Source organism: Macrobrachium rosenbergii, chromosome 17 (assembly GCF_040412425.1).
Source record: "Macrobrachium rosenbergii isolate ZJJX-2024 chromosome 17, ASM4041242v1, whole genome shotgun sequence".
Taxonomy (NCBI): domain Eukaryota; kingdom Metazoa; phylum Arthropoda; class Malacostraca; order Decapoda; family Palaemonidae; genus Macrobrachium; species Macrobrachium rosenbergii.
The window spans coordinates 26,129,416-26,153,733 of NC_089757.1; the positions used below are offsets into that span (position 1 = coordinate 26,129,416).

Below are 24,318 nucleotides of genomic sequence, written 5' to 3' on the forward strand. Positions count from 1 at the left end.
TATGCCACCACAGGCCATCACACAAAGACGACCGTAAGTTCGTAAGGTGTTAAAGGGAATAAGAATTGTCTGGACTTATGTATTCCGTTCTGCCAACCAAGACCCCGTGAAAATTTTTTGCTTAATTGGCGATCAGGTACCGAAAATGAAAAAAAATGCTAAAAAATTATTTGATCATTTTATACGATTTAAATGATACAACTACATATACGCCTGTCACGGCTCATGTTTAAAATACGATTCCGTCATTTGAACTTAGATACTATAAAAAGTTACACTTAATCCCAATTAAATTCGTGCACTTGTTACACTCATGGCGTTTTCGGTTAATGTACTTCATACCTTCATGCGCATATGTTCAAGATAACTCATATATATGTATATACTGTATATATATATACACATATATATATATATATATATATATGTAATATATATACATATATATTTATGTATATATATACAAAATTCACAAAACCCTTCACCTTACTCAATGAACAATAATAAACCTCAGGACCAATAAACCTGAATCAACATAAAAAAAAATTCCACTCTCTCCTGGTAGTAAATTTCATTTTAATTTATGCTTTACACACGAACAAAGTGTCGTTTTTGATGTACCTAGTATGGTGAAAAATGAATTATCTGTACTCACCATAGCTCTCACTTTCCTCGTCACGTTATTCGTCGTCTTGTTACTGTCATTAAATCATTCTTCTTCCCCACTTTCATATCGCCACAAATATTAATACCACCTTCCGGCTGGGAGTAGTTTTCTGTAAGCGCACCGCCCACACCAAGCTGTAACGAATTGAATTTTTAAATATTCCTTATCAAATCCTTTTCATTTGGTCAAATAGCGTGACTGTTTTAAAGAGAAATGTTAGTCATCGTCACAAGATATAGTCGACACTTCACACTTAAATGAAAGAGCAAGAAAATGAAGGAAAACTCGATCACACGCAACGCGTCAATTTCGACCAGGTGTTTTATAGCACAAAAAACGATACTACCGACTGAGTATGAGTTCCTATGGCGATTAGTCGTTATCCATTGAATATTCCATATCAACCAATGAAGGTCTCCAAATTGTATGACGAAAGTATGACGAAGAGAGTAAGTCACAGTAGAGAACCAATCAGCAATTAAGTAAGCAATCGCACCCTTTACCCAACCAAAGAAAGCTGAATTCTGACGGTTTCGTCCTTCAGACGCGAACAACTATAAAAAAAAAAAAATTAACAATCAAAGCATGAAATGAGGTATCCTTATTCAAGTCTGATAGTTACCATAATATGTGTATGTATGTATGTATGCTCGCGTCTAAAGGACCAAACCATCCAAATATATATACAGTATATATATATATATATATATATATATATATATATATATATATATATATATATATATATATATATATATATATATAGTATGTACACACGTATATTTTATGAATGTATACTAATAAGTGCAAATGCATATGTATAGTTATAACGGCATAATTACAGAACACTAGTTCGCTTGTCTAGCGCGTCTGAAAACAAGTTATGCAGAAGACGGCAAACGTGGCTTCTTCTCTAAACGATATCATTTCCTTTTATTTCAACCCCGCCTACTAATTTAAATCACAATAGGATAATTTTCAAAACTTGACGAAGTCTGCGGTTCCTGTTAAGGAAAGAGAGGAAAAATGTCATGTCACAACTTGACACCACAGACTCATGTTATAGCCTGTCATTTTCATGTTATTAAGATTTGTTTGGTTGATTGAGTGATTTATAGATTTTAGGCATACATGCCAAGCACTGGGGCAACCAAGGCCATTCAGAGCTGAAACGGAAACTGACAGTGAAAAGGTTTGAAAGGTGTAACAGGAGGAAAACCTCAGAGTTGCACTATGAATCAATTGTTAGGAAAGGGAGGACAGTAAGATGGAAGAAAGAGAATGTGAACGGAGGTAGAGTAAAATGAATGAAGGCATTTGCAGCTAGGGGCCGAAGGGACGCTACAAAGATCCTTAAGTAATGCTTACATTGCAGCGCATGGGGTGCACTGACGGCACTACCTCTCTACGGGGTTATAAAGATTTGTGTTTCGGAAAGAACTATTGTAGAAGTTGATCACTTAACCGAGAATTTACAGTGATGGTTGGTATCTTTTATCTCTTTTTATCAGATCCGGTTGCCGGTCATGTAGTGAATGCGTAGGTTGTTACGCACCCTTTTCTTGGTGCTTAATACGACTGTCTTGGTACGACATCACTTTGAAGGGAAAAATTTGCAACAACGTATTACTGTCAGCCTAAAATTTAACGCAAAATAGTGACTGATATTCAAGATTTCCTTTGCAAGGTTATGTCTATTAAAGTTTTGTTGATAGAATCAAAGAAACTTCGGATCATATCAAGATTAGCGAACCCAACATCTCCATGTCAAGAACAGCGAACCCAGTGACCTCCATGTAAAGAATGGCCAACCCTTTCCAGTCCGAACTCCAATTCCACATGAGGGCTAGTACTAAATACGGAGAAACAGTGATTCATCTATTTTCGCCGTGTTTGGTACTGGCCCCTGGGGTTGTCAAATGTATTTCTCCTTGTTTAGTACTAGCCCCTGGGAGATCGAATGTCTGGTACCGAAGTGTTAATGTCTAGAACAGCGAACCTGATTATTCCCATGTCAAGAATAACGAACCAAATAATCTTCTTGTAAAGAATAGCGCACCCTGCTGTGAGTGGTGGGTTCGCTAATCTTGCCATGATCCTAAACTTCTTACGGTAATTTTTATTAAAACCAAGAACATTCGACCAGCAGTGACTACCATACACGCAATACATTCCGAAATCGGATGTCCTGGAAAGGTTCTGTCCTTGGTGAGTTCTGGTTGGCTAGGCCAGCGTGTTGTAGCGTGTAACCTGGATCCACTGATTGTACGCATGGTTGAAGTATATTTCTTAGCTAGAATTGTAGTCTTTAGAAGGGAAAAAAGCAGTGACGGAGAGAGGGATATACTTGTGAATCCGGACCCGTTAATTAAGTTTTTTTGTCATTTGTCAAACGTCTTTTGTCAAACATGCAATTACCCGGATTTTTATTTTTAAGGACACTTAGGCAGGCAGTCTTCGCGGATGATCAGTAATTACAAGAATAAAGGACCTAGGAAATTAAATATGAGATGACAGATTAGAGAGGCGTAGCTTAAAAAAGCTGACGACTATAGGACTAATATGCAGTATGTCCAAAGGTTCGCATTAGTACATGTGGCCATAATACAATAACTTGTATTCCTATGAATAACCATGAATTATCTGATCAACGCAGTGCCTACGAGCACTTTGGATTTTGTTTGAATGAATTGTTATAGGCGCCTTATTTGTTGCCACCTTTTACCGACCGCTTTCCTTCTTTGCGTGAATAAATAAAATTATATAAAAGCATGCATAGAGTAAAATGGAGTGAGCGTTTGACCAAGCATTAACAATCCGTCATGGAATTTTCCAGGAAGTAATAGTAAAGAGCAATCACTGTTCAGCACATTAATAAAGTACGTAATTCATCTTTTTTCTGTTCTTTTCTTTATAATCATGTCAGCAATGTGCTGCACTTGACATTTTTCCTGTTCTTGCCATTTTTCCTGTTCTTGCAGTCCACCTGAACGCGTTCCTGTCACTTGATGATCATAAACCAATAAGCAGATGGAGCTTTCAATATTGTAGTTTAAAGATGAGAATTCTGCGGTCACTGTCTTACTTGAAGGACAAGATCGCAAATTTGTACTCTTTATTTTCTTGTTAACTCTCTCTCATACGCAGCACGCATATCAAACGCGTCATCGCGAGCTAAATGAGGCCGGAAGATCTCTTCATTTCGGCCACTGGGCTGTGATAAGCCATCTTATATAACCGCGCAGGCAGGAGCTGAAAGGCCATTCTTAATCGTCCCTAGACCGATATCAAAGGTTAGTCGAAGTTTGCATTGTTTTACAAATATTTTTTGTGTTAGTTGAAGAAGACTGATAGGATCTGTAATGTACGTTAAATCTTTGTTTATAAGGCATCAAGACGCGTTAGGATTTCCAGAGAGAGAGAGAGAGAGTTGCACATAATTAAGATGCTAATATTCACTTCATATTCGTGGTGGCTTCTTACTAAGGGGAAAACAAGTGTTAAACAATGGATGAAGAGGGACAACTTTTTAGAGTTCAATTTCTCTTTGCTCAAATCTTTCAAGCAATCATAAACTCTTGTCATACCAGTGATGTTCCATACGAGTTACGCAGGAGAATACGTAACTAAGTGCGATTCAGCTAGAACACCTGCTTGAGAATAGGCCTCAAGATGAACTCGTCGTGAAATTCGATTTCCAATGTCCTCCTGACATTTATATTGAAAGCTTAGCTGATAATGGCTGATTCCAGAATCCTCCTTTTGTACGGGCAGCTACTTTTGAAAAACTGCTCGGCCCCACTCCAGTTTATGGTATGGCCATTGTTTCTCATATATACGAAAATCCCCCCGAGCCCCCTGAAGCATATCGGACTGATCCCCAACGTAAATTCCATTACATTTGCTCTATAGAATCTTACGAACACCGGCGCCTGTTTGTTTGTTTGTTTGTTTTTTAATACAGTTGAACCTCAACTTAACGGACAGTATAGGATCCGGCCTTCCTGCTAAGTAACGAAAGCCGTTAAGTAGTAAAGACTGGAGTATAGTCAACACAATACAGTACCCCGGAGCAGCTCGCTTACCTTATGGGGAGCAGCGGTGCCATATAAAATAATTAGCAGCTCATCCTAACTGATATTTTAACATTTTTATTCAATCTATTATTTCGCTTATTCAATTTCAGATACACATCTAAAATGAATAGCCTCTAAAAATAGATACAATACGGTATTGGACAGTTTAACCTAAAAAAAAAAAAAAGCCGATTGCTGTAGTTCTACCTTCATACTGGGTATGCTTACAAAAGGTATAAAATATATAAAAATCATGCAACAAAAACCGCAAACATCTTTGTGTCTGTCTCTATTTCAATGTTACAAAACACTATACTCATACTGTGCGGGCACCTCCCCCCCCCATCTAACACCTCTCTCCGGTTGTTCCTCCATGGGCGAGTCGGTAGAGTTGTGGGCTAGCACTCGCTAGGCCCGGGTTCGAGTCTCCGGCCGGCTAATGAAGAATTAGAGGAATTTATTTCTGGTGATAGAAATTCATTTGTCGCTATAATGTGGTTCGGATTCCACAATAAACTGTAGGTCCCGTTGCTAAGTAACCAAATGGTTCTTAACTGCGTAAAATAAGTCTAATCCTTCGGGCCAGCCTTAGGAGAGCTGTTAATAGCTCAGTGGTCTGGTAAAACTAAGGTATACTTAACACACACCTCTCTCCGGTACAATATTTTTGTTCACATTCATTTAAAGCAGTACAGTATCGTTACCTAATACAGTAATGTAGTGTGACATTTTTTTTTTGTATGTGAGCGTGTTCTACACGTATGCATGGCGTTAGGGTAAAGTACTCTCTTACTGTGCATTTGGTTACCTTTTTTTGTCACTCGGTAAATTTTCTTCACAAAGAATACGAGAGAGAGAGAGAGAGAGAGAGAGAGAGAGAGAGAGAGAGAGAGAGAGAGAGAGAGAGAGAGAGAGAGAGAGAGAGAAAGAGAACAAATACACATTAAGTGGTTGTACACACGCACACAGCAGAGCTGCGGTTGATTAGTTGGAACTGCTCGGGAAGCCGCTGTATTCTCGTCTCCGTATTTTAGCCTCTTTTTTTTAGCTGTTCCTTGAAGAGTTTTGTATTTTGGGACCAATAAACCCGTGAGTATATACTGACTCTATGAATGTAGTTCTGTAAGAGTTTATCAGATAGATCATGTTATTTCTTGACCATTATTACACATTACACACACATTACACACACACACACACATATATATATATATATATATATATATATATATATATATATATATATATATATATGTGTGTGTGTGTGTGTGTGTGTGTTTGTGAGTATCCATCATATGCCTTGTACATAACTATGCAACATATGTATATATTGTAATATGTACATATGCGACATATGCTTACTTATATATTACAAATACATATATAATTAACTTTCGTACACCGATAAATGTTAATATGTAATTTTTCATTCTTATTATTACTGATGTTGCTGTATATGATAAAAATGCTGTTGTTGCCCTTATTGTTCACAATATTATTATTATTATTACCATCCCCCTGCTTATCTCTTCAGAGCGCTCAACATGAAACTCCTGCTGGCCGTTGTGGTGTTGGGAACCATCCTCCTGGGAGGATCGGCCCACGTCTTCAGGATGGGATCCTGCAAGAAGTTTACTGCTGTGCAGAACTTTGATCCCCAAAAAGTAAGTCCTAGTCCTTGACGTTGGGTATCGCAACACAAAAATTTACATCCCAAACAATGCTATGGAATGGAATATACAATTTAGGCCAAATCCCAAGCGCTGGGACTCACGAGGTCATTCAGCGCTGATAGGGAAAATAGGAGTAGAAAGGTCTGAAAGGTGTAACAGGATGAAAACCTCGCAGCTGCACTATGAAACCTTTGTTAGGAAAGGGTGGATAGCAAGATGGAAGAAAAGAATATGAATAGAGGTACAGTAAAAGGAATGAAAGGGGCTGCAGCTAGGGGCTGGGGCAAATAATGCTACGGAGGAATATGGTCACATTTGGCAACAGTTCCTCTCCTACTGGTAAGACAGGTTAGCATTTTCAAATCTCGGGGGAAATATTGCCACTTGGATTAATTTTAGCTTAGGTTCATGTATTCTTACTGGTGACACATTGTTTACAATGTTGGCTCATTTAGCCACATGTGTTTACTACAATACTATTTGTTCGTGCAGACATACAGCATAACTTGAAATAAGTTGGGACTGCAACCAGGCGACCATCTTCCATAAGTCAGGCATTAGACAGTCAAGAATAATATCCTTGAATTATTCTGGGTTCTTGCATCACTTATGTCATTTTTTCAGTCGTTTAAGCTTGTTTTTACTAATGTGAATAGTCCATGCTATTCCCTGTAGTGGGGTAGTGCCGTCAGTGCATCTCACGTGGTGCACTTAGGCATTACTTAAGGATTTTTTCATTCCTCTGCTGCACCTCCGTTCATAGGCTCTTTCTTCCATCATATTTTCCACCCTCTCCTAACAATTGTTTCACAGCGCAACTGCGAGGTTTTCCTCCCGTTACACCTTTAAAACCATTTTGCTCTCAATTTCCGTTTCAGCGCTGAACGACCTCATAGGTCCCAGCGCTTGGCCATTGGCCTGAGTTTTATAATCCAACTCCAATAGCCCATGCTGTTTCCCAACAGTTCAATGGGACGTGGTACGTCATCAAAAAGTTGGCTACGTCCAGCCCCTGCATGAGAATGACCGTCATCACTTCGCCCTCGAATGAGCTCACTGTCGAAGAGACAAGGACGCCCTCTGTCTCCCAGATGCTTCCCGTGGACACGTCAGTCAAGATCATTGGCGAACTCACCATGGACCCCAACGACAAGGGCAACATGAAGCTCAAATGGAAAGGAAGTGAGTTCTTGAGGATTCATCAAATGCTGATGAAACGATTTGGTTTGAAAGATTTGCTCAACTGCCCATTTTATCAAGCTTGCTCGTCTTGCCTGTGTTATTTCAATTTTTCAGCTTTTATTAATTTCTGTAGTTATATATTTATTCTTTATTCGTTATCTGAATGAACTGAAACTAAACAAGATACAGTAATGGTGGCATTTGAATGTTTATTTCTCCTGCATTTTAACTAAGGTATTGCTTAATTGCACTATATTTTCAGATTTTATGAATAGCCTCTACAGTACAAACTTTGCTATCCTGGACACAAACTATACAACTTACGCCCTTGACATTGAATGTCAGAGTGTCAAAGGATTCAGCTTCATCCGCCGTGATTCAGCTACGATTTACAGCCGCACACCCACACTCGCTCAAGATGTCATTGATATGGTAAGTCATCCGATCGAATGGTGAAGTATACGAACCAACCAAAACTGGATAAGAAAACTTTTTTTTTCTTTCTTTTTTTTTTTAGAAAATCTAAGTGAGAATGAACTCGAAGTTTCCATGACTGAGGATGCTTGAAGATCACTGTATGTTAATTCAGTATGGCAAACTTACTATTAACAGAACTGACGTTCTCACGAGGGAAACGTATACCATGAAAATGACAAGATGGAGAATAGGAAGGATCTAGCGCCCAGAGAAATAAGAGAGACCAGACTCTTTTTAAAGGAATAACAAAAAAAACTTACGATATCCTTCCTGAGTGAATTCCAAAGTCAGAAGGCAAGACGGAAGAATATCTCTGAACGAGAGTAATGTAAAAGAAATACACAACGACTGAGCCTTAGAATACTCTTGGCAAAGATGATTACTGCTTCCTGGTGAGATTTATGATTTATGGTCTTTAAAACTGGCGTCGCAACGTCTAGGTTACTGACGCCGAAAGAAACTGAATAGAAACCTAAAAATTAATCTATAAGGAAAGCTTCATACTATGTAATATTTAAAAATAATTTATATATATGGTCATATATATGCAAATACATATTACTGTAGTATGTACAAACAGAAATATCCTGCACATGCATATGATCTAAATTTTGTTGAGAAGGCCAGCCTCCTTAATAAAAGTATATAACTACTCTATATCACACTTCTCCGCGAGAATCTTACCAAGGATAAAATGTTCATCCCTGTCACATCCCCAAGAGAGGAACCTATACTGTTTCAGATCCCCCAGACTGAGGTATTCGCCCAGCAAATGTCGCACAGTCAAGGGGACAATACCGCCGTCGCATAAAAGATGATTATCATTTGACATTGAGAATTCCGAGAAGTTGTTTGGAGTTGATAAAAGGAGACGGTACCAGTGAATATAAAAGAAGATAACGCATTGCTACCAATCAAAATTGGGGCTCACGATGGGCTCTCACAGACGGATATAAAATGGGCATATGGAGACCTAGAATGGAGTTCGTGGAGGTTCGTCTTCAGAAGAAATTTGGCGAACAGAGCCATGTGCCCATTACTGCCAAAAGCCTCACCCATAAAGGAAAACTGCAGAGATTCTCCGCCGAAGTAGTTGTATTCTACAAGTAGAAATCTCAACATAGAAAACATTCCGGTGGTCCAAAGGCTGAGATTTAGATTCAAAATTAATAATGTAAAAAGTATGCTTTATCCTAGTGTACATCATATTCATATGTCTATTATGCGTCCTATTCATTAATAAATTTAAATTATTCTGAATAAATGAATTTAATATAGTATTTATTTCTGTTAATATTTTCTGTTGACAAGATACGCCATATCAGAGTTAATGAGCTGGAATAATCCTATATATCTTAGCATCATTTTACGCACGAACTGCACTTCTGTATTTGCCCAGCGTCCTTACTCCTAAGATATTACTAACAACACTAATATTTTTTTCTTGCTTCTTTATTTCTAAAAGCTTTAATTTTATATTCTTATCCCTTTTCCGTTGTGAAATTACGGAAACATCGTTAATGGGATCCTACACTATTCACAGTATGCATCTGCTTATTAAGTTGGAAAGTACTCTTTGTCTTGAATCTAGTGAGTTTTCAAGAACAATTTGGCTGGCTTAGACAACTGGACTAATTTTAAGTGCTTTACCGTTTTTCCTCTTTTTACCAAAATTCCGGCCAATATCAGAAACTGAATGGACTAAGAAATATACATTAGTTTAATTTCATTCTTTTCAGTTGGAGGCACAGCTCGTCCAGTATGATATTGATGTGAAACGAATGAGTCCCATTGAACAGGGCAACTGCAAGAACCCTGGAGATAATGACTACAATTTCGTACTGAGTGATAAGGGTGTTACTCAGGAATAATTGCACTGGAGGAAAGGACACACAGCAGCCTCAAAATTTACAAGTGATTGTTATCCTCCCTTGTGCCCTTTGATTTGCGAATTCTGAAATGGATTCAGTACTGCTCTCACAATAATTTCATGGGTTCTAAGGGGACTTTAAACTGCTGCTGTGATAAATATATATTATGTATGAAACTAAAATAAATTTTGGATATGGACAGGCTCTTAGCTTTTTCACCCTATTATTTCTTACAGCGCTTGTGACAAGAAATTTTACATGCGAAGAATGGCATAATTTAAGTAGATCTGGGTAAAAAAAAAAAAAAAACGGTAAATTACAATGGACGAGAAAACATAATTCTCAATGAATAAAACTAAGGAAAAATTTATTGGAAAAAGGAACACAATAGCAAAAACAGAGACTGGAAGCTGGAAGCAGAACTTTCACTGGTACTGACTAAGAGAAACTGAAACTGAAGCACCATAGCCTCTGTATCTTGGCCTTCCATTGCCTTGGATTTACAGTTATTTTGCTTGATGGTACCTTCTGTCAAAAGCAGGTACCTCTAAGATACGCCATCGCCTACATAATTACCCCAGGTGGGAGGCGACTCCACCCAGTTGGGTAGACCCTGTCTCTCTTGGCCTTGCTAATATCAATTAGTGAATATGTTATCGGCAAGTGGGCAGAGCCACAGTGAAGAGACGTTTTCCCCATATGTAAACATCTCTTCACTGTGGGATGATCCTCATGACGTCATAGGTAAACGTCACTATTGTGTTCAGAACCATTACCAACGATTTTGATGGCTCTGACATACGAAACACACTTTTACTCCGATAAGAACCAGAACTATTGAACTTAGGTACCAAATAATACTTGCAAAAATTGGCTAGGCTAGGGTTATCAAATATACACATGCCAACTTTCACCTTTATCCGATGCCTTGATAAAAAGGTGTTGCCGAAAAACCGAGTTTTATCGGCTCTGAATCCCATAGTAGGTGCTAGAAACCTGATATATCCAAATAAGAGCTGCAGCTCAGAGTTTATGTTCAGCTGAAAATTAATATAAGTCGGCTATAAAGTAAAGCTCTCGGGTAAAACCCAGGAACTTAAGTGGTAAACTACTCATAAAACTACACTTTTTTGGTGTAGGCTCACCAGTTCCTCCTTTGCTTACATCAGATGGCTGTCACTCACTGTCCAAGGAAAGAGATAACCCTTTTGGCTCATGTGTTTGATAGTAAACACAGCAAGGACGACCTCAATATGCCTCATTCCTGTTTTTTTTTATACTAAACTGACAATTTAGCTTTCGATCTCATGACATTAAGGACTTTTACTTAACATTAATACTCACGGAGGTATAGACACAAATGGCATTTTATATTTGCTTCTTAAAAATTGCTGTTTACTTGGCTCCAAAGCTGTCTTATTTTTAACAAGTTAGCCAGAAGGGATTCTTTCAGCACTTACTGAACAACTGATAATCTTAATCTATTAGGTAAATATAGCTGAGATAGCTCAATCGTGATGATTGCTGCCCAATTTCTTCAACTTCCAGGCCATCCGCGGCTTCTGAACGTCCACCGCCCAAACGTTTGAATGCTTATGACGAGAGTAATCTTCTGTTCCCTAACTTGAGTTTAGCTTTAACATGGGCCTTGGTGCTTGTGATGCTCTTCTTTCAATCTCTGGTGTTGTAAAGAGATCCTCTGATTGCAGTCATGAGGATCATATTATTGGTCTTGACTTTGGTGCTGCTTTCACCTTGTTTACTGTAAGGTCCTTGTTTTCAAACTTGAACACATGGGAGTTGGTAGACCATTTTTTGGTCGCAATGAATTTTTATTAATGTATTGCAAAGAGTAATATTGAAAGGGGTTATAGTGACCACTGGAAAGATAATCTCTGGGGTTCCCCAGGATAGTGTTCTTCTCCCATTATTTTACATATATATATATGTGGTTTGGCCTTGGAAACCATGTTATTGCTCATGCAGATGATGGTACTCTCTTTACATTGACCCCATACTCTGGGGAAGAACCTATTGTTGCTGAATCTCTTAACAGAAATTTGACTATAATTAGTTCATGGTGCAAATTATAGGTGATAAACTTGAATTCTGATCATCCTTTTGATTTCAGATCTTCCACTGCATAATACTTGATATACCCTCAATTCTAACATTCTTGCCTTTTCTCTTATGATTTTCCATACCCAGTTTTCTAGAAGTGTTATTCTTTTTGGGAGCAAATTGTGGAATAATTTTCCTAATCCTGTAGTTGAGTCGGTTCTTAAGTTCAGACTTGGTGCAAACCCATTTATCATAGTTCATGTGTTATTTGTTTCGTTTTTATGATTTCACGTATTTGTTTTTCTTTGTTATTTCTCCTTCATAGTTTATTCTTTTCATCTCAATTTCCCGTTCTGCATTGGGCTGCTTTCCTTGTTTGGAGCCTTAGATTTGTAACTTTCTGCTTTTTAACTAAGGATGCAGACTGGCTTGTAATAACAACAATAATAATATTAATAACTGACAAAAAATCAGGTTTGATGTTTATGGTTAAAAATAGCAATTTCAATGACAAAGATCATATGCTCATCTATAGCACGGTCTTTTTAAGTGAGGCGCAAGTGACTCCTGAGAGGCTTCTCGTGTATTAGATTAAAGACAACAGATTTTTTTTATGCATTTTAAGGAGAGAAACGTTCTTGATGTAGTAAAATCAGGGTCAAGGGAGTACTGTAAAATCAGACTGAAAATAAAAATTTCTCACAATATAAAACCCTTTCAATGTGCATCTAGGAAGAATACGCTTCGCAGTGTAACATAAATGTTGAAGGATTCTGCCTGAAAATTACAATTTTTTGGACATGAGAAAAGTGTTTACGATGTATTTCATTTCAGTCACAGTAAACTTATATTTGTTTCAGTGATACCCAGTCAATATAGCTGCTAAACATTTTCTCCTAAAGGCTTAGGCTTGTGGAATAAAAGACTGCAAGAGTATGAGAGAACAAGAGTAGGCAGTGAATTTCAAAGCACGGCGGGAGACAGTCCCCGGAGCGTTCAGCATAATAAATACTTTTTCCCATGCCAATCAGACTCCTGACAACAACTTCAAGGAAGAGCTAACTGAAATCTTTTGATAATATTTCCCTTTCAATACTCTGAGTACCACAATATATTTCGCTACCCTTCCCACACTTGATTTCACGCAAGCGACAGTCGATTAATATATCTATTCCACGTGTGATGAATAAGTAACAGTTTTTGAGCAGTGTGCTGGAAGACAAATTCACTTTCGGTGCGTCACGTCCCTTCCCAGAACAACCGCCGTCAAATAAATCACGGCAAAGTGATAACGAACTTACCGCGCGCTGAAGATCCAGTCATTAAACGCGCTGGGGTGTAACGCGCCGACTTATATAACAAGTACGAGGGGGGCCGGGTTAGCTCAGTCGGTCTGCAGTGTCCTTCCAGTTCACAGGTTAGTGGAAAACTGGCTCCTTAACTTCCTTTTGCCTTTGTGCGCTGGTGTTACTGTAGCGCCAATGGTGAGATCAGCCTGGAAAACAGAATACCAATGAGTTGTGGAGTTTTTGTAAATTCCAAATATTGAACTCTAGATATTATCACAAATGCACAAAAATTTATGTATATATATATATATATATATATATATATATATATATATATATATATATACTGTATATAGATATATATTCATATACATAATCATATATATATATATATATATATATATATATATATATATATATATATATATATATATATATATAAATATATATATTATATATATATATATATATATATATATATATATATATAAACACATACAAAACACACACACACATAGATATACATATATTAATAATATATGTATGTGTATATAATATTGCTATTCTTTTTCCTTATGAATGCAAGGGAAAATTAATTTATCTCTGTACTTTTTATTCTAGCTTTACATAAAGTTACTAGACAAAATACAGAAATAAATTTTACAGGATATTTCAGCATATTCAAAATCCCCTAGCCATAAGTTTCTCTAAAATAAAAGTAACAATGATTTCAGAAGATATGCTTTTTTATATAGTTTTCATTGCTAGTGCTTTCCCTTTGTGTTTTGTAAGTTGTATGCCTTACTGTACATAAACATTTATAAATTGAAACCTGAAACCTTTTTGTCAGAAAAGGCATATATTTGAAAAAATATATATATATATATATATATATATATATATATATATATATATATATATATATATATATATATATATATATATATATATATATAACCTCCAAACATTAAGCTAAAAATGTCGTTTATTGTCCAATTCACTTTACCTCATATATACATGAAGGAATAACAGCTTCCTAAATACAATCTTCTGTAAGTAATTTTTCAGCCTCTTCATTCTTGCAGAGACGAAATTACGAGCCATGATGAAGCTTTTGGTGGCTGCAGTAGTCTTGGGGTTAGTTTTCGGCGAGGCCGCCGCCCACCAGTTGAAGATGGGCTCCTGCAAAAAAATGACCCCAATGGCTAACTTCGATCCGAAAAAGGTAGGTGCCTGACTTCTTGTAAGACACAGCAGTTGTGGTCAAGTGAAACATGTGTATTTCGAAGAAATATTTGTCCGTCATGATTACCCTGCTTAACAGAGCTGATTAAGAAATGCCAAAACCCTCGGCGTCTGTGCTCTCGGGAAATAATAAATTGTTACTAAATGCTGTATAAATAAAAACCTCCTTGATATAATCGGTAACTGCGGGGTATGAATGAAAACGTAATAGAGAGAGAAAACGTAATATGCAACTGGGACTTTATTTACATACCTTATGGACCACAAGCAGGTTATACACAGTTTCTCGCTATAATGTGGTTCGGATTCCACAATAAGCTGTAGGTCCCGTTGCTAAGTAACTAATTGGTTCTTATCCACATAAAATAGGTCTAATCCTTCGGGGCAGCCCTAGGAGAGCTGTTAATCAGCTCAGTGGCCTGGTAAAACTAAGGTATACTTAACTTTATACACAATACTGAACTTATGTACATGTAGGGATTTGAATCAAGAAAAAATTACACGACACAAGCGACGCTTAAGTTAAACAGAATTACCGCTGAAGCTCAGTTAGTACCCTATTTCTCTCTCTGAAGTTGGTCGGCGATTGGTACGTGATTAAGAAAATGGCCACGGACAGCTCCTGCATGTTGGCGAGATTCGGAATCGAGAGCGACAGCGTCCTCACCGTCCAAGAGCTTAGGACCCCCTCCCTCACTAAGATGATTCCTCTGGAAATTACTGTGACCAACGTTGGCAAACTCACGATGGATCCCACCCAAAAGGCTAGCATGCGTCTTAAGTGGGACGGAAGTAAGTGTTTGTGTTGTGAAGTTACTGTTTGATTAGAAACGATGCTATGAAAACACGGCTTGTGCTCCATTCTCAATTCCAGGTGTGAACTATGGAATGGAATATAAAATTTAGGCCAAGCGCTGTGACCTATCAGGTCATTCAGTGCTGAAAGGAAATTCAGAGTTAAAATTTTTAGAGGTGTAACAGGAGGAAAAACTTGCAGTTGTACTAGGAATCAGTCGTTATGATGGGGTGGAAAGTAAGATGGAAGAAAGAGAATATGAACAGAAGTACAGTAAAAGGAATGAAATGGGGGTGCAGCTAGGGGCCGAAGGGATGCTGCAGAGAACCTTAAGTAATGCCTACAGTCACTGCGTGTGGTGCATTGACAGCACTAGCCACCTAGGGGCCAGGTCTGAACTATACAGAAGTATTATATCTTCTCTCCTCCTTACTGATATATTTACTTATTTAGCTTATTTGGGCCTTCTATTGCTACTGTAAAGATAGAGAATAAGGATACTATTATCTGCATGTAAAATGTTTTTTTATTAAGAGAATTAAAAATTATTTTCTAGTAGAAGGCCAAGGCTTTGTGCTGTATCCCCCTTGTTAACACAGCAAACTTTGTTTTCTTGCAAGGAAAGTCAGAATTGAATTTACTATTTTTCTTCTATTTTGGACACTACATAAGGTCTTCATTTATCTTTAAAGTATTAAGATTGTTAGGCTTTAAAAGACCCTCCAAGTGTACCAAGCTGTATCATGAGCTCAAAGCATACCATCCTTAGCCTACACTACAGTGAAACATGACAAAAACACACATTGGTAGCTTGTAGCATGCATATCACAAACAGATTGAAAACAAGTCAAAGACTGCAAGTGGAGAACGGATGTTGGGCAAATACTGGATAATCGTATGAATCGCTGGTTAGGCTACAAGGTACAAATGTGTTTATCCCATGTTTTACTGTAGTGTGGGCTCATCCTTGAGGATGGTATACATTGAGCTCATGATACAGCCCGATACACTTTAGAACTACCAATTAAGTCATTTAGTTGCATTCAACCTGTTTGTGATGTGTGCGCAAAAAGTGTTTGTGATATGTTTTAATGTTTATGATGTTTTACTGAAGTGTAGATGCACCCTTGGACAAGTGCATGCCTCTTTGACCTTATCCTTGGTATACCTTGTTTTTTATATAAACTTAGGAATGTAAGGAGGAGTGTTTATTTCTTATCATAAAAGAAGTGTCATATCTGCTAGAATTTCACGACTGTTTCTTTCGTTCCCATTTCTCACCTAATCTGATTGTGTTTTGCCAACTTCAGATTTCCTGAAGGACATCGTAACGACATCCTACGCTATCCTGGACACCGACTACACGACATACGCCTTGGACATGGAATGTCAGTCCTTCACCATCTTCCACCGTCTCTCAGCCACCATCTATGGCCGCAATGCCACGATTCCAAGTGAAACGATGAAGATGGTAAGCCTCCCGGGAAAGATAAAGCTCGCTTGAGCCTCTTCACTCCAAACGGAGAATCTGTAGGGAGCGTGATTAAGAATTTTGCTGAATGAAATCTTAGCCTGGAACCCTAAAGGCTGCTACTAATGCTCAGTTATAGCTGCGCAGTTATGCCTGCACAGTCGGCCTGCTCAGGCAAAACTGAACCCACTAACGTTCAGTTATACCTGCGCAGTTATGCCTGTGCAGGCAAAACTGAACCCAATAACATTCAGTTATACCTGCGCAGTTATGCCTGTGCAGGCAAAACTGAACGTTAGTTGGTTTAGTTTTGCCTGTACAGGCCGACTGTGCAGGCATAACTGCTCAGGTATAACTGAGCGCTAGTGGGTTCAGTTTTGCCTGTACAGGCCGACTGTGCAGGCATAACTGCGTAGGTATACCTGAGCGTTAGTGACGGCCTTTAAGTTTAATGAAATGGTAAAGCTTTTGTATTTAGTTAAAATATTGCTAAAATATCCCGAGTATCGCCTGACAACTAAGTTTATGAAATTTCTGTCGTCCTTCCTAGCTTTGTCGTTAACATTTTTTTTCTTTAAGTTTTTATTCAGTAAATTATAACCAATCTCGAACTAGATACATTTACATTTAGAATACATTGCTCTTAATTGATAATTATTCTTTCAAGCGGCAACATCGTCTTAGTTCTTTTAGGTATGGGCATTTCAGATCACTAGTAAAAATCACGTTTACCTAACAATGAAGTTGCTTTTATGAAAACTTATACTGAGGAGTCATGCTACAAATGTTCGAGCAAAAACGCCGTGATTTACCCTCAAGAAGACATGTAAAAACCAAATACAATTTTCGCTTTTCGAGGCTTTTATTGCTTAAACGAACATACATAAAAACAAATGGTTCCCTTTGATTCTGACTCCTTTAGATCTCAAAGTTCCAAAGCAATACAGTTCATAAAACCAGCAGGAAAACTGGCTTCTTTTGCCTTCTATTATTTAAGAACCATGAAGCAACTTCCACCAGTCTTGTTTTATTCAAAAGTTACGCAAAATTATGTTTCTTAGTTTATACAGAGAGGAATGTCTTTGGTAATTCATGATTACGTGACTACCGCCCAATTTCTTTTATACGACTATCCCGATGTCCGTAAATTGCATTTTGATTTTTAAGCTACAGAGGTGATAATATATTTACCGATTCCCATCCAGAATCCACAAAGGAAAAGAATTTTCGCACGAGGCTGATTATTATTATTATTATTATTATTATTATTATTATTATTATTATTATTATTATTATTATTATTATTATTATTATTATTATTCGTAAAGATCTCATAATAGCATGAGTCACTGAAATGGTGAAGAGATCCACAATCGTGTAAATGTGAACAGACATCAGAATAGAGAAGAAAACGAGAGCTTTCGAGAACCTGCTCCAGTGACAAGGAGAATCGAGCAGGTTCTCGAAAGCTTCTCGTTTGTATACATATATATATATATATATATATATATATATATATATATATATATATATATATATATATATATATATATATATATATATATATATATATATATGTGTATATATAATATAAATATATATATATATATATATATATATATATATATATATATATATATATATATATATATATATTTTTATATATATTTACATTTATTACATAAGCAAAATCTAATCGTTTTTGGACTCTTTCTCAGTTGGAAACCAAGCTACAACAACTCAACGTTGACCTGACCCGGATGAGTGCTATTGATCAGAAGAACTGCGTCCCACTCGAAAGCAACGACTACAACATCAAGATTGACGAGAAGGGCCTCAGTCTTTTGGGTCTCCTTCAGAACGACGAAATCCAGAAACTTGAGAACTTGGACCAAGTTAAGGAATACGCGGAGAACAACGTTCAGAATAAAACTGGAAACAAGCCTTGAGGTGGAAGACAGGAGTTCTTTAACGCTACGTTCTGAGAGTGTTTGTATCTTGGGCAGGGATATTGCGTGATTGAAAACCCAGTAATTAAAAAGTGGTATAATGAAAATGTTTTATTTTTCTCGCCTCCAACCTTAACTGGCTTTATAGAAGGGATAGCTGCACTTTGAAGTTCGTTAGATAGAGGAGAACTGAACTGAATATAGAATTTAGGCCAAAGGCCAAGCACTGGGACCAGTGAGATCATTCAGCGCTGAAACGGAAATTGACAGTGAAAGGTGTGAAAGGTGTAACAGGAGGAAAACCTCGCAGTTGCACTATGAATCATTTGTTAGGAGAGGGCGGAAAGTAGGATGGAAAAAAGAGAATATGAAAGCAGGTACAGTAAAAGGAACGAAAGCGGTTGCAGCTAGGGACCTAAGGAAGGCACGCTGTAAAGAACTTTAAGTAATGCCAACAGTGCACCGCATGAGGTGCACTGACGGCGCTACCCCCCTACGGGGTAGATAGAGAAGTCCAATTAAATGTCTATATTGTGACCAGAAACCTCATAATCAAACTCTATTGGTTGCAGTAAAGTACTGTTCCTTAAACCATGAATACGAGAGAATTACTTCCTAAAAAATAGCACAACAATTTCAAATAAAAAATAAAACAACAGCTGAACTTGAACTATCCAGGAAACCCTGAATACGAGAGAATTGCTTCCTAAAGACTAAAACAACAACAACAATTAAAAAGATAAAACAACAGTTTTCTGTAAAATAAAACTATTGTGCCGGCTTTGTCTGTCCGTCCGCGCTTTATTCTCTCCTCATTTTTTTTGTTCGCCCTCAGATCTCAAAAACTACTGAGGCTAGAGGGCTGCAAACTGGTAGGTTGATCATCCACCCTCCAATCATCAAACATACCAAATTGCAGCCATCTAGCCTCAGTAGTTTTTACTTTATTCAAGGTTAAAGTTACACATGATCGTGCTTCTGGCAACGATATAGGCCACCACCGGGCGTGGTTAAAGTTTCATGGGCTGCGGCTCATACAGCATTATACAGAGACGGCCGAAAGATAGATCTGTTTTCTGTGGCCTTGATTATACGCTGTAGCGGCTGTACGGAAAACTCGATTGCGCCGAAGAAACTTCGGCGCATTCTTTACCTGTTTATATTCAAGCTGTACTCTCAGGAAAATTGCCATATAAAAAATAATTACATCTAATCAGAAGTTACTGCATTATAACGGAGCCAAACGACCACACTCAAATAGTGTATGTGCTGGTGAGTAACAGAACAAATTTATGGTTCAGAGTTACATCATGGAATGAGATTAATGCAAGGGAAGAAGTGGGAAAGATCTTAAGCCTTAGTGATAATGGCTATGGCAGTAGAGTAGGAAGAGCTACATTTTTGATCAGTTAAAAGTGACATGACTCTCAGGAAGCAGAAGATACTCAATGCAGAACCTGCGAAGTCAGGTCCAATTTATTCGTCACCAATGCTCAAGCAACCAAGAGCAAAGAACTGAAGCCTTCCCCGAAGGGGGTTAGTGTCGTCAGCGCACCTCATGCGGTGCACTGTAGGCATTACTAAAGGTTCTTTGCAGCGTGCCTTCGGTCCCTAGCTGCAACAAGCCCTTTCGTTCCCTTTACTGTACCTCCTTTCATATTCTCATTCCTCCACCTTACTGTCCACCCTCTCCTAACAATTGATTCATAGTGCAACTGCGAGGTTTTCCTCCTGTTACACCTTTCAAACGTTTTATTGTCAATTTCCGTTTCAGCGCTGAATGATCTTATAGGTCCCAGTGCTTGGCCTTTGGCCTAAATTCTATATTCAATTCAGTTCAAGAACTGAAAGGGGGATCATAATGCCACAAATGGAAAATGTCTCCAGAGGCTTCCAGAGGAAATCGTTCTTGTATCCTTAATAAATTTTCTCTCGTTTTAAAAGTCGAAAATGATCTGAACGCACTCCTTGTCAGTTAGTTCAGGTTACTTAGATCAGGATTAATAGGGTGCTCTATTTATCTTGACTTAGATAGAGCTGATGATGAATACCGTACCCATGCAAACGTAGCTTTTGCCATGGGGGAATAAAGAACTGTTTAATATATGATTAATGAACTTGTTTGTTCATTTAATGTAATTTTTTAAAAGAATTCAAACAATCCCTAAATCCATATGTCATCTACGTAGCTATCTCCAGGCCCGATAAAAGCATGAAAAGAAAAAGGAAAATCATAACGCTTATTTAGACTGAAAACAGATTTTTCCTTCCTTATTAACAGGGGGCAAATAAATGTACCGCTTCGACAGCCTTCTTGTTGTCTGGTAAGTTCCCACAAGTCCAACCGGCCCCCCCCCCCCCCCAACAAAAAAAAAAAAAACAGGCATTGTCCGTCAGATCGCCAAAGGTGGGATGATTTACATTCTTAGAGAAAACTATACTTTTCACTGTTTTAGAGGCAAAGCTAAATACTGGCATTGGTACGTACGTTTTATTCTACATGCCATTAAAAATTAATTTCAGTTAAGTTCAAAAGATTAATGGACAGAAAACCAATCAAGACAGCATATGGCTGTTTATTCAAAATGTCATCAGCTTCAAATCCGAGCTCCAGTTCCCACAAAAAAAAAAAAAAAAACTACCTTGTCATGGTCTTTTCAAATAGCCTAGTAATGTCCTCTTATTCTTCTCGACCTTTAAAAGGACGAGAGGACATCCCAACCTTTATCTACTGCCGCGTCGGCAATAGTGCTTCTCATTCCCTTAAGCGAGTTGCTGGAAAAATTGAAGTTCTGTATCATGCAGCACAGTGGTTAAAGCTGCGGATGTTTTCTGCACAGGGGCTTCATCACTGATTCAGCATTTAAGAGATAAATGTGGCATTGCCTGTTACCCTTTTCTCCCTGGAGCCACAGCTTATGACAAGGAATGCTTTGTTGTGTGTGGGGTTGTGCTTTGTGTGTCTACATATACATATACATACACATATATATAAATATACGATATATAAAAACACTATGTCGTACTCCTTAGAAATGTGAAGTAAGATCCGCAAAGAATATACATATATATATATATATATATATATATATATATATATATATATATATATATATAGTGTGTGTATATATATACTTTTATATACATTTATGCACTGTCTTGTAACATAAATTTCATTGTGGATCTTACGTCACACACACACACACTCACTATACACACGAACACACACGCACACATATATATATACATATACATATATAATATACATATATAAAATATATATTATAAGTGTATATATATATAAAAAATCCATTCTCTATCATAAACAGCGGCTCCAGAAAGAAAAGGACGACCACCACTACCACATCAATCTACCGAATGCTGAATCAAGGATGAAGCCCTTGCGCAGAATACATCCGCATCTTTTATTTCCCAATACATTCCCTAAACCGTATTGTATAGGAGTCACGTTTTCTACAATCCCTAAACCGCATTGTATACTACAGGGGTCACGTTTTCTACAACTCAGCTAGGAGAATGGGAAGCACTTTTGCCGACGCGACAGCAGATCAAGGTTGGGATGTCCTCTCGTCCTTTTAGAGGTGAAGAAGAACAAGGGGACGTTACTATGCTACTGGGAAGACCCATAAAAAAGGTGGTTTCTTCTTTCTGTGGGAACTAGGGCTCGGATTTGAAGCTGATGACATTTTGAATAAACAGACGAATGCGGGATTGAGTCCTTTATGTTCCATGGGTCTATATGTATATATATATACTGTATATGTATATGTATATAGGCTATATACATATACAGAATATATATATATATATATATATATATATATATATATATATATATATATATATATATACCCATGGAAACGTAAAGGACTCAATCCCTGCATTCGACTGTTTATTCAAAATATAGGTGTATGTGTGCATGCGCACGCGCGCTGCTGTTTAGTATGTGTTTATGTGTATATATGTATTTATATATTGGTATATACATGCATAAACACAAAAGCGCGCGTGCGCATGTACACAAACACACACACCCTATGTATATATATACATATATATATATATATATATATATATATATATATATATATATAATATATATTATATATCTAATATGAATGTAAAACTTCATTAAAAGTACTTTACATTATTATTTATCAATAATCCAGTTAATGAACCCAGAGGTAATTTACTCATTTTGATAAGACCAATGTAGATGGATTTATCTTGCACTAAACTATATTGTAATAACATCCCAAAGTCTCTTATAGTCCATATAAGTCTCAAGCGGCTTAATCATCTGAGACGACAGATTATCACAATATTTACAGCCACAAAATGTCGAAGTTCTCCAGTGAAGACATTATTGCAAGTCTCTGACTTTTATAATACTTAATTTTTTAACATTAAATTACTTTCCTAATCCTGGTGTAGGGACATTAATCCTATCCCTATCGTCAATGTTCTTGCACGGAAACATTTTACGGGTTTTCCTCCGGACAACCATAATTTCCTATTTTTTCCTATGAAAATAAACTCTCATCTACTGGTGTTCCGAAAAGAGCTTCGCGAAACAGTCTTACTATTTTCAATAAAGTCACCAACATTAAAGAACTAGATGTTTATTGAGGCTTAGAACAAAAGAATACAGTTGTCACTTCTACGTGCGGTGCATTTTTACATCATAAGATGCCTATGCTAGAAACTGAAGCTCTTTCTTGATTTCCAGTTCTAAAAACAAAATTTTTTTTTACTCCAGCAACGAACAAATTAATTTCATTTATCAAATTCTTTCACCTGGATTAATATTGCGCTGTGCGGTCACAATAATGCTCTTCAGTCTTAAAAACAAAATGCCTTCAAAATCTACAAGGAAAACGTACGTTGTTCTAGTTTTCACGTCTTGCACCTAAATAATTCAAAAATTATCCAAAAATTGAGAGATCTGAAATTAAGATAAGACTGAATACAGCCCTAAAGATACCTTATATTGTAACGCCTTGATTCGGTTTATTGCTTTCAAGTTGCAATTTAGAAGAGTAATTAGATCCTTCAGAGAATCACTTCTTGCATTTCGATAACACTAGATTGATTGATTGATTGAATATGGAAGTTAGGCCAAAGGCTATGCACTGGGACCAACGAGGCCATTCAGCGCTGAAATGGAAATTGACAGTAAAAGGCTTGGAAGGTGTAACAGGAGGAAAACCTCGCAACTGCACTATGAATCAATTGTTAGGAGAGGGTGGAAAGTAAGATGGAAGAAAGAGAATATGAAAGGAAGTACAGTAAAAGGAAAGAAAGGGGTTGCAGCTAGGGGCCGAAGGCACGCTGCAAAGAACCTTAAGTAATGCCTACAGTGCACCGGTACTAACCCCGTACGGGGGATAACACTAGATGACATCACGTGTGGTAAAATGAAGGTGAACATATAAATTAGTTACTAGCCATTGCGTGTTTTCCGAGAAGATGCAATCGTCAATTAAATCTGAGAAACGTAATTATAAACCGCACGTGACCGGTAAGATCCCTTCATTTCC

At 37.4% G+C, this 24,318-nt stretch overlaps 2 protein-coding genes and 1 long non-coding RNA gene across 3 annotated transcripts in view; 2 read left to right on the plus strand and 1 right to left on the minus strand.

The window, feature by feature from the left end:
* Positions 1-462: 462 nt before the first annotated feature.
* Positions 463-24,318, minus strand: part of LOC136847802 (uncharacterized) — a 33,097-nt gene continuing 9,241 nt past the window's right edge. Inside the window, exons 2-4 of the long non-coding RNA XR_010855849.1 lie at positions 14,303-14,478; positions 13,309-13,502; positions 463-801 (exon numbers count right to left, since the gene is read on the minus strand). This is a non-coding gene — a long non-coding RNA (uncharacterized lncRNA). The remainder of the gene's footprint in view (positions 802-13,308; positions 13,503-14,302; positions 14,479-24,318) is intronic.
* On the plus strand, positions 3,824-10,145 carry LOC136847589 (apolipoprotein D-like). Its single transcript, XM_067119307.1, has 5 exons — positions 3,824-3,960; positions 6,278-6,407; positions 7,382-7,598; positions 7,861-8,030; positions 9,815-10,145. The coding sequence occupies exons 2-5, from the start codon at positions 6,288-6,290 to the stop codon at positions 9,944-9,946; spliced, it is 639 nt and encodes a 212-aa protein (XP_066975408.1). The 5' UTR covers positions 3,824-3,960; positions 6,278-6,287; the 3' UTR covers positions 9,947-10,145.
* On the plus strand, positions 14,388-18,858 carry LOC136847801 (apolipoprotein D-like). The gene is made up of 4 exons (XM_067119712.1): positions 14,388-14,521; positions 15,117-15,333; positions 16,648-16,808; positions 18,527-18,858. Exons 1-4 carry the CDS (start codon positions 14,399-14,401, stop codon positions 18,755-18,757), a joined length of 732 nt encoding a protein of 243 aa, XP_066975813.1. The 5' UTR covers positions 14,388-14,398; the 3' UTR covers positions 18,758-18,858.

Coding starts and splice junctions, on each gene's coding strand:
- LOC136847801 (XM_067119712.1), top strand. CDS start 14,399: ATGATGAAGCTTTTGGTGGCTGCAGTAGTCTTGGGGTTAGTTTTCGGC. Junction 15,334..16,647: donor GCGTCTTAAGTGGGACGGAA/GTAAGTGTTTGT, acceptor TGCCAACTTCAG/ATTTCCTGAAGGACATCGTA. Junction 16,809..18,526: donor CAAGTGAAACGATGAAGATG/GTAAGCCTCCCG, acceptor ACTCTTTCTCAG/TTGGAAACCAAGCTACAACA.
- LOC136847589 (XM_067119307.1), top strand. CDS start 6,288: ATGAAACTCCTGCTGGCCGTTGTGGTGTTGGGAACCATCCTCCTGGGA. Junction 6,408..7,381: donor AGAACTTTGATCCCCAAAAA/GTAAGTCCTAGT, acceptor GTTTCCCAACAG/TTCAATGGGACGTGGTACGT. Junction 7,599..7,860: donor GAAGCTCAAATGGAAAGGAA/GTGAGTTCTTGA, acceptor CTATATTTTCAG/ATTTTATGAATAGCCTCTAC.